This window comes from Octodon degus, unplaced genomic scaffold (assembly GCF_000260255.1).
Source record: "Octodon degus isolate 3935 unplaced genomic scaffold, OctDeg1.0 scaffold00262, whole genome shotgun sequence".
NCBI classification, from domain to species: Eukaryota; Metazoa; Chordata; class Mammalia; order Rodentia; family Octodontidae; genus Octodon; species Octodon degus.
The window spans coordinates 1,944,356-1,954,098 of NW_004524838.1; the positions used below are offsets into that span (position 1 = coordinate 1,944,356).

At 45.2% G+C, this 9,743-nt stretch overlaps 1 protein-coding gene and 1 pseudogene across 1 annotated transcript in view; both read right to left on the bottom strand.

The window, feature by feature from the left end:
- The window catches only part of Gatad1 (GATA zinc finger domain containing 1), a 9,370-nt gene extending 4,858 nt beyond the window's left edge, over positions 1-4,512 (bottom strand). Inside the window, exons 1-3 of the mRNA XM_004646245.3 lie at positions 4,059-4,512; positions 3,324-3,449; positions 1,761-1,820 (exon numbers count right to left, since the gene is read on the bottom strand). Of these exons, the coding sequence (XP_004646302.1) occupies positions 1,761-1,820; positions 3,324-3,449; positions 4,059-4,316 (444 nt within the window). The 5' untranslated portion in view covers positions 4,317-4,512. The remainder of the gene's footprint in view (positions 1-1,760; positions 1,821-3,323; positions 3,450-4,058) is intronic.
- A 3,860-nt stretch (positions 4,513-8,372) lies between these two features.
- LOC101571991 lies at positions 8,373-8,776 on the bottom strand (annotated as a pseudogene).
- Between the last annotated feature and the right edge of the window lie 967 nt (positions 8,777-9,743).

Below are 9,743 nucleotides of genomic sequence, written 5' to 3' on the forward strand. Positions count from 1 at the left end.
AGGTGCTTTAGACCACTGAGCCATCTCACCAGCCCCGCAACTTGAGAATTTCATTGCATTTGGGGCTTATTATTTAAGAAGCACACATAGTTGACAGTGCATCACCATATACTGCAGGTTCCACATGTGTTTCCACTGCACACTCCCAGCAGTCACTAGGATACTAAATCCTCAGACTGCAGATGTAATTTGCAAATTGTGTTTATCTGGAAAAGTTAAAACTCAAATTTAAAGATGTGATGATGCTAATTGCTACCGTTCATTAAGTGCTAACAATACCAAATGGTTAACATGTATGATCTCCTACTACCAATACTTATTTTACAGATGAACATTAGAGAGGTTGGTACTAGCTCAGTCATATAATTACTTGCCAAACTGTGGAGCCAGGATCTAAAGTCTGGGCTTAGATTCCTGCTGCAGGCTGCTTTGCTCAATGAACTGTCAGCTGTGTAATCTCGAAAAAGTTTACTTCTATCCTCAATGTCCTTATCCATAAAAAACAAGGAAAACACTACCCACCCCACAGAGAAGTTCAACAAAATAAGACAAGGAACATACTTAGCTCAGTGATGCTACACAGCAAGCACACACTTACACTTCAGCTATTCCTTATTAAGAATGTACTGTACAAAATGCTAGAAATACAGGAGAGACATCTACCTGTGTACAGACTGTTTCGGTCTGGTAAGCACAGTTAGTTAATAAATAAATGATCATAAAGCACCATGCCACTTAAATTTCCCAGGATTTGGTCCATTTGGATCCCGTATTAACTCACATGACTGCCTCTTGCCTAATAGTTCACAGGCCAAAACACGCAGTGACTGACACTTGTATCAGGACTGCCAAGCCTTGGAGGTCTTTTGTGTGTTGCAATGTTTCCTAAGACTTCAGTTCCCAAGTATCCTTAAGTCACTGCTCCCACGGAGATAACAGGGATCTGTGTACCTTAGTGCAAGGGAATCTGACCTTCTACCTTTATCAAAACATCTTAAGACCTTATCACCATGAACTTCTAGTAGGTGTTAATTCCCACTACTGTCAATTCCTCTCACCTCTGCGAAAAGGTATTTTAGAGTCTCTGGGCCTATTGTGCTGGACAGTGTGGTCTGCATTTCCTGAGTCCACACCCTGTCACTGTCCTACCGGTGCTGGAATGGCTTGTGTCTAGATGTCCCCTCAAAGCCTTGTGCAGTCCTAGATTGGGCTTTTTGCTGAGGTGCCTGGATCTAGAGTGGACGATGTTGGGATTGATTCATGGCGCAATGCTAGGATTAGGAGTGAGGGATTACTAAATCAGTCCATGACCTGTTCCTCCTCTGCAATGCTGCTCTGCCTTGCAGCCAGCCAACTATGGACTGAAACCTCCGCAAACTGTGAGCTAAATCAACTTTTCCTTCCTTTATGTATAGGTAGTGGGTATTTTATCTCAGCAACAACCAAAGTGACTAAGACAAATGTTATCACGTTAGTGTGGAAAGCTCACTCTTTCATCTTCCTCCACATGTATTAGCATTTTAAAGAATTTGCATAGCTACATTTAAAAAAAATATACATAAGACCTTCACATTTTTTTCATAGGCAACTTCTCCTCCTACCTCAGTAGTGGATGAGATGTTTTACAACAGCCTAGAGGGAAAAATGGCTTAAAAAAAAAAAAATCACACTTCATGCACATAATAACAGAAACACTTAGACTAAGCTAACACTTTAGCCATGTATTATATACCAGAGCCCAATTCTTCATAGACACTTACCTTGTAGAAGATAGATTCTGCAGTGATAATGGTGGAAACAGACTCAGGAGCTTTGATGGGCTATGAAAAAAACACAAGTAAAGATATTAGCACACTACACAGGCATTTTTCCAGCTATATGTGAAAGCTGAATAATTTGAGAAATCCTAAATTTTGTTATTTGGTGACAAGAATCACAATAAAAAGATGAATAAGTTTCTGAGTGCTGGGGCAAAGAATACCCTGAGCACTTCCATTACTTATGCAACAATTAGTTTAAAAATTGCTGAGAAATGGGACAAGTGTCTGATTAAGCTGCTGAGATCTGCCACAAAGATCTGTCAGCGCTTCATTAGACATCAGCATTCCAATTGTAAAACGTACTATCTCTAGTGAACTAAGCAAGATAAAATAAAAATAATACAGAATGCACAGGTGAACACTGTACACAGTGAAAAAGTATCTCCCTGAAGACTGTCCTTCTCAACACTAGAACCTGCCAGGCTACTCATCAGTTTTGTAGCAAGCCTGAATTAAGGCTCTGGGAAGTTTCCTGGGAGTTCTTAGCAATCTGCCACATTCCAATGACCACTGAAATGCCCTCTTAAATTGCTTTACACTCTTAATGCTAAAGGGACACTCTCCCATCTGTCTTGGTATGGTCCCTATAGGGCCTGCATTTATTGATAATGCCTCATTTTATAAAAACTAAACATTACGAAGATCTTAAGTGAGGAGCAGTTACTCTCATTAATAATTCACAATCTGTATAAGACTACCATAGGACCTTCTGTGTTTTATATATGAAAATACCCAACTTAAGAATGCCTATTTTGGTGAATGAAATGAATATAATTCTGAAGATTCTTTTCAAAAGCCTACAATGCATTTTTCACTGTTCCCTTGTGTTTGCAAAAAATAAAAGTTATTCCAACAAAAATGTACTACTGATGCACTCCAGCACAGGTCTTTCAACAGTCTCCTCCACTGTGTACAGCAGAGGAGGAAATAAAGGTTTAGGAACAATTCTGATTCATCTCTGTGTGCCAAAAGATGCATTTTCTGGGGCTATAATAACAAGTATATGAAAATGAGTTCCACTGTTACATACTTGAGTCTTTAAAGGATAAAGAAGTAGTTTCCCTAGTGCACCTAGCCACAGTAAGAACTGTACTCTCAGGGGGGCTTGAGGATTAGCTTAGCTGTTCAAGCACCTGTTAGGGCAAACCTAGTCAGGCGCATGGGACCATGGTTCGCTCCCCAGCTCCCCATGCCTTACCAGAGCTGCCCTTAGGGCAGCTTGAGCCAGCCAAAAAAGGGGGAAAAAGAAATCCTTCTCAAGAACTGTACTCTCTTTTTTATACAGACTGATCTGATAAAATGTTTTCAAGGTTGATGTTTCTTTTAGACACTTTATTATTTTTTTTCTCAGAAGAAAAACACGTTAAAGAGTGTATTATTAACATTATAGGGCAGGAGGAGGGCTCTGAGAGCTGTGTCGACATTCAGTGGTAAGAAATGAAGACAGCAGAAGCCACAAAAACACACATACTACTATAGACAACATGGCCACAATCATCTTACATTTTTCAGTTTAAAAATATGTCTTCTTCCTTTTCCTTTGGTGGAAACCTTCTTTTCAGCAGCTGGAGTAGACTTGTACTTCGTGTTTCTGAGCCGCGCAGACCGCCTATGAATTTCCTGCTTACTCTGTTACATAAAGGATTAGAGAAAAAGGACAACTGTAGCTAGGTTGCTCTCCTGACACAGCCATCTTATATGGCTCCCACGGTGTACACTTTGGAAGGATGTTTAAAAACTAAGCCCAAGCCTGGGAAGAACTTAGGCTGCCACTTCTGGACCTTCAAAGAAGTGTGAGCTGCAGGCAGGACAGGAAGACTTCTGGAGGTCAAGGCAGGCAGTGGCGATTTATTGCTTTTGTCCCTAAGACAGAACCATAACTTCAGGCCACCGCACCTCCTACATTGGAATACTTATGCCACTTAAAATGACACAATTACTTAACGCAGTAAAATAACGGGGAAGGTGTATCATTATTGCAAGTATGCGGAAGGACCCGGTTTACGACGCTGTTAAACCAGCGCGGAGGTGGACATCCAGCTGCCACTGAAAACTGCTACAGAGGGGGCATTTCTGAAGGGCTTCAGCTTTCTGGGTTCTGTCCCCTTCGACTTTCCCATGATGGGAAAGGTCCGTGGGGATGCGGCCTTCGCGGATCGCCCGGGACGGGAAGGGCAGGGAAAGGGGTCGGGGTCGGGGTCCGGGCGGGGGCCCAGGCCCGCCCGCCCCCGCGCTCACCTGCTTGCCGCCTCCGCCCCCGTTGCTCTGCGCAGGCGCGGCCGAGGTGCTGGCGAAGGTCGTCGAGCTGAAGCCGCCGCCGGCGCCGCCGCTGCCGCCCCCAGTCCCACCTGCCGCCCCCGAGCCTCCGCCCGCGCCGCCCGCGCCGCCCCGGCCCGTGCAGTGGTGGCAGAGGATCTCGCCCTGCGGGCCTTTCTTCCACATGGAGGACGACGTGGTCTTGCAGCCGCTGCAGGTGGGCTTCAGGCCCAGCGGCATGGTGGCCGGCTCGGGCGGCCCGCGCGGGCGCAGCGACACGGGAATGGCGGCCGCAGGTCCCGGCCGCCCGCGGGTCGGCCCGCCTCCCCGGCTGTTAACAGGGCAACGGCGAGGCGGCCGTGGGCGAGGACCGGGGCCGCGCAGCGATACGCTGCGGCCCGCGGGGTGGCGGGCGGCACGGGACAGCGAGCGGGCGGGTGGGGTCCGGCCGGGCGCGGGGCTCTTCCGGTGATGGGCGGGCCCTGCGCCCTGCGCCGCCGCCTAACCGGAAGTGCCCGCGGCGGGGCTGGCCGGCTGCCGCTCGGCTGTGTCGCCTGGGAAACTTTGGGGTCTCTGAAGGGTACACTTTGCCGCCTGAAATATGGGCTGCACAGTTGAGTGTGAATTACAGTTAACAATTTTTTTTCAGAATGTGTGTCACTTGTGATCGCTGATCGGAAATCCGGGTGTTTCTGGGTAGCTTGGACTTAATTTGCTGAAACTGACAGCCCTACTCAGGACCCTTCTGCGCCTTCAGAGTTCCGAGTTTGGACCCCTCCGCCCAGTACTTTTGTTCGTGTGGGCTGTGCCCGTGGCTCTTATTTCATTAAAAGTAAAAACGGAGACCTGAAGGCCTAATCTCCCAAGCTCGAGTGCCTGAGCCGCCAGCTGCTGAGCCCGGGGCTTGCCTCTGGATGTGCACGGCAGGTGGCAGTGGAAAGGCACGTGCTGGGCTGAGTTGTCGGGAAATACACGCTTCTGTCTCCGAGGAAACCCCCTGAGAGGGTCTGGAGTCCCCGCAGTCGCAGAAGCACACCTGAAAGCAGACAGGCGGCCTAGGCCGAGGAGCCAGATGGCTTCTGTTAATGCCAGTAGCGGGCACCACCGCTGCTGAGAAAGGTGATCCTCCCTGTGCTCTCAACCGGCAGGAGCTGCTTGGCACATTCTTCTGATGATCTGGATTTCCCGGAGCTGGCAACTTGGAGAAATCTTGAAGATTATGTTGGGGGAAAGAGGAGACATAATAAACGCCTAAGACATCGTAAAATCTCATTTAGCGTTTATGACAAACTTAGTGCAAGGTATCATCCCTGTTAACTGGCAGCTGCATTTGGATTGGCTGCCGGCATGGCCACTGAGCTTGGCGCTGTTCCCGGCCGTGCTGGGCTTTGAGGCACAAAGGGCCGTGGCCCAACCATGATGGCCTTAAGTCTAAATTTCTCAACAGGAAAATAAGTAACCTTCCAGGGGTGTTATGAAGTGAAGACTAATCAGAAAAGTGTTTGGAAGCAAGGGTCAAGCACAGGCCTCTAATGCAGACACTCTGGGAAGCTGAGACAGGAGGATCACAAATTCCAGCCTAGCATGGGCGATTCAGCATTTCCAGAGACCCTCAAACAAACAAACAAACAAAAAATATCTTACTTTAGAGTAATACTGAGGAGGTTCGGTGCAATCGATGCCACAATACCCAGTCCTTAAAATTGAGGACAGCAGAACAACAACAGATGAAGGAATATCTTCCCGAAGCAGGCTTTCCGCCTGAGGCAGGACATGAAACTTGCCCCTGTGCCAAGGAGTGTGTGCTCCTATTACCAGGAAGAGTTGCTGCAAAGATGAATCTGCAAAGAAAGTCTTATTAAAACATACAATCCTTGGGGCTGGAGAGATGGCTCAGTGGTCTAAAGCACCTACTTGAAACAAGCTTGGCAAAGCACAGGGACCGCAGTTTTATTAAAACATACAATCCTTATCTTCCATTGAGGTCCGCTGTATGTTTCCTACTCATTTCCGCAGAATTACCCCACACCCTAGCCCTTGTGTTCTGTTTATTATTATTTTTATTTATTTGGTACAGGGTCTCACTATACAGCTCGGACTCATCCTCCTTTTTCAGCCTCGCCGACTCTGGGATTACAGGCGTGTGCCACTACACCCGTAGCATGTGATGCCAGGGATCGAACCTGATACCCTGCTCATGCTTAGTCTGCTGAGCTATCTTGCTGGCTCTTGTACTCTATTTATTTATTGCAGAGCTGGGGATTGAACTCAGGACCTTGTGCTTGCCAGGCAAGCACTTATTCTACTGAGCTATCTCCCCAGCCCCTGTACTCTGTTTAAAAAGGTAGATAGATAAGCTATGATGTGGGAAGCCATTAAGTGGTATCCATTTTATAATAGTGTCAGCCATTTTCTTAAGTTTCTATTCCCCTGCTGAGTTAAGTTTCTGGTCCTTCCCGCCCTGCCCATTCCCCGTGATATGCCCCAGGGGTGGGACCTTCCTCCGTTGCCTAGATACCTGCTGACCCCAAGAGCCGAGACTTCCTCATTCCTACACTCCCTATGTATATCCAGCACCTCCCCTGAATAAACGAGACTTGATCAGAATCCTGTCTTGTCTCCATTCTTTGTGTCTCCTGTCCCTTCTCATCCCCACTCCCCCTCTAGGGTCCTCGTTGACTAACCTGCAGGTCGGGACACTATGAGCCCTCACATCTTCTGGTGCTCTTCACATTTCCTTTTTGTCTCTTTTTTTATGTACTATGCATGCAGGGCAGTATTGGAGTTGGAACCAGGGCCTTGCTCATGCGAAGAAAGCCCTCTACCTGTGAGCCACACCCCCAAGCCTTCATTTTCTTCAAAATGGCTACTGTGTGTGCAAAAATACTAAATAATATTAATGTGCTTTCCCCTGATAATCTATCATATGTTTAGTTGTCAGGCCCAGCCACCAAAACTAAAGGGATAGAAGAAAATTTTTCTTCTCCTACAATGTAGTCTCTGAGGGAAGCTGGCACTGAATCCCTGGTTTCTTGATACATCCCTCATCTAACAGGGTGAACCTTTCTTTGCACCAACCTGTTCCCTCCTCACTGAAAATCTTCTTCCCAGCATCTTCACCCTAAGACTGCACCATGGGGTAGGCACAGAGCCACCTGGGAATTATTCAACACGCTTCTTCGCAGTTCTTTCTCTGCACTCACATGTGTGCTCTGTCCTCTGTCTTTCATTTTTGACATTTACAAATGGAGTTTGAGCTGGGGATATAGCTCAGCGGTACAACGCCTGCCTGGCAAGCACAAGGTCCTGAGTTCAACTCTCAGCACCAAAAATATAGTTTAACAAAAGCATAATGCATGTGCTGCAAACTATCCCAACTCATGTGTACAGTTCAGCTATCACAAAGTAACTACACTTAGGTAACCCAACCTAGAAATAAAAGATTATGGTTGCAAAAAGTCCCCTCTGTCCTATTACCCAGACGCAATCACTATGCTGATCCCCAATGACATTACAAACTCCTATCAGATATAGGACATTCCCTTTATCTGTTTATTTATCATAAATGTGTGCAATTTTTTTCAGCTTAAAAATTCAAAGGGGGGCCGGGGAGATTGCTCAGTAGAATAAGCACTTCCCTGACAAGTGCAAGGGCCTGAGTTCAATCCCCAGTTCCACCAAAAATAAAATAAAATAAAATAAAAATAATTAATTCAAAGATGGAACAAAACATGTATTTCAAGTCTTACTAAACTTATTTATCAGAAATACATGCTTACAGAGAGGATAGATAGATTTCCAATAACTTCTGGAAGTCCACTATCCAATTAAAAATACTTTTTCACAAAAACTCTTCATTGAAATATTTTTGTTTTTTACTGTATAAAAACTAGATGCAAATTTCCACTGCATTCTACTGTGATGGACTCATTTTACAGTCAACTCTGATGATGAAGATAGCACAAATGTGTAGTTCAGGCGATTGATGCAAAAGAAAAGTGACGGGCTGGTGAGATGGCTCAGTGGTCTAAAGCACCTACTTAGAACAAACTTAGCAAAGCACAGGGACCGCGGTTCAATCCCCCAGCACCACATGCCAGACAGCCCCGCCCCCTGGTGGGCTGAGCTGGCCACACACACACACACACACACACACACACACACATAAATAAAATTTAAAAAAAAAAAACCCAAAAGAAAAGTGACAAAGATGCCCCCACTGTGTCCCTTCAGAGGGGTCACCCCCTTGATGTTCACAGCCGACCACTTCTTCCTTTTTCACTTTTTACTTCCCTCTCCTTGCTGAAGATTTGGGTCACCACCTCCTGTTTTCTGGATCCTGGTTTGTAGCTTAGGCATCATTTCTGCTGCCTACAACACCACTAACTGACATGATGGGAACTGCCCCAGACAGAGGCTGCCAGCTTTCTGCTTCAGCTGGACTCGGACTTGGCCTCTGTACTGAATATCACGATTCCATTTCCTAGACTACGTCTTATTTTTCTCAATAAATGCATTAAGTCCAACTGCTGAGCATACATCTTAAATCCCGTTAAGGATTTAAATCTCAAGGATTTTCAACAGCCTTACTTATTGGGATCCGCCTGCCCTCTGATGGTTTTCTTGTTATTTGAATAAGCAGGGTAGATGCAAATAAACCTGTCTTGGTCAGCTGGGGAGCGGGTGGCCATGCAAGCCATATCCACAAAGCCTCAGGCCACACAGAATGTATAATACCCAGTGTGTGCAATTTCATCCCTTTTCTTCTTTTTTTCCTTTTCTTTATTAATGTATGTTACATAGATTTTTGAATATTAAATGAACATTGCAACTCTTAATGAACCCAAGTTGGTTGTGATGTGTAATTCTTTTTACATATTGTGTTTGGGTTACTAATATTTTAATTGAGATTTTTAGCATCAATATATGTCAGCCAATGACATAAGGGCATTGCATTTAATTTTGAGTGAGACAAGAGACTGTTGGAGGTTCATACATGTGCTGGTATGAAAAAAAAATCTAGGGTATTAGTAAGAGAAGCATTATATAGAATAGTGTGTAGAATAAGATCATCACTGTGTAAATTAAAAGGGCCTAGGTAGTGTGCATATTTTTTAGTCATTAGTAATATAAAGAGAGTTGAAAAATTTACATTAATGTGGTACCTGGGAGGAAGACTGTTTTTCCACTTTGTACCCTTATATGCATTACCTTTTTTTTTTTTTTTTTTTTTTGTAGTGGGGATTGAATTTGGAACCTTGTGCTTGTCAGGCAGGAATTTATGCTGCTGAGATATATCCTAGGCCTGCATGTATTACCTTTATTTAAAAACTAAAAAGAGAAAGTATCAAATGGAGAAGGACATTTTAAACTTTAGAAACTTCTCTTCCAACGGGAGACAGGGTACACAGTGGGAATCAGTTTGGAGGAGCTCAGTCCTTCATTGAGAAGCAAGGGTGACACGGGCTACCTCAGGGCTGTGTGGAGTGTCATCTGTTACCATGCTAGGTGTGTGACTATTATTGAGCAAGTGAGATTCCACCAAGCAGCAGAAATGGCTCACCAATTAAAAGTATTGCAGGCCCCTCTTGTCTGGAATAAAGAATTAGATGAGACAAGCCCAAAGTGGTACCAAAGCTTATTTAAAAAGTAAAGACTATGGGGCTG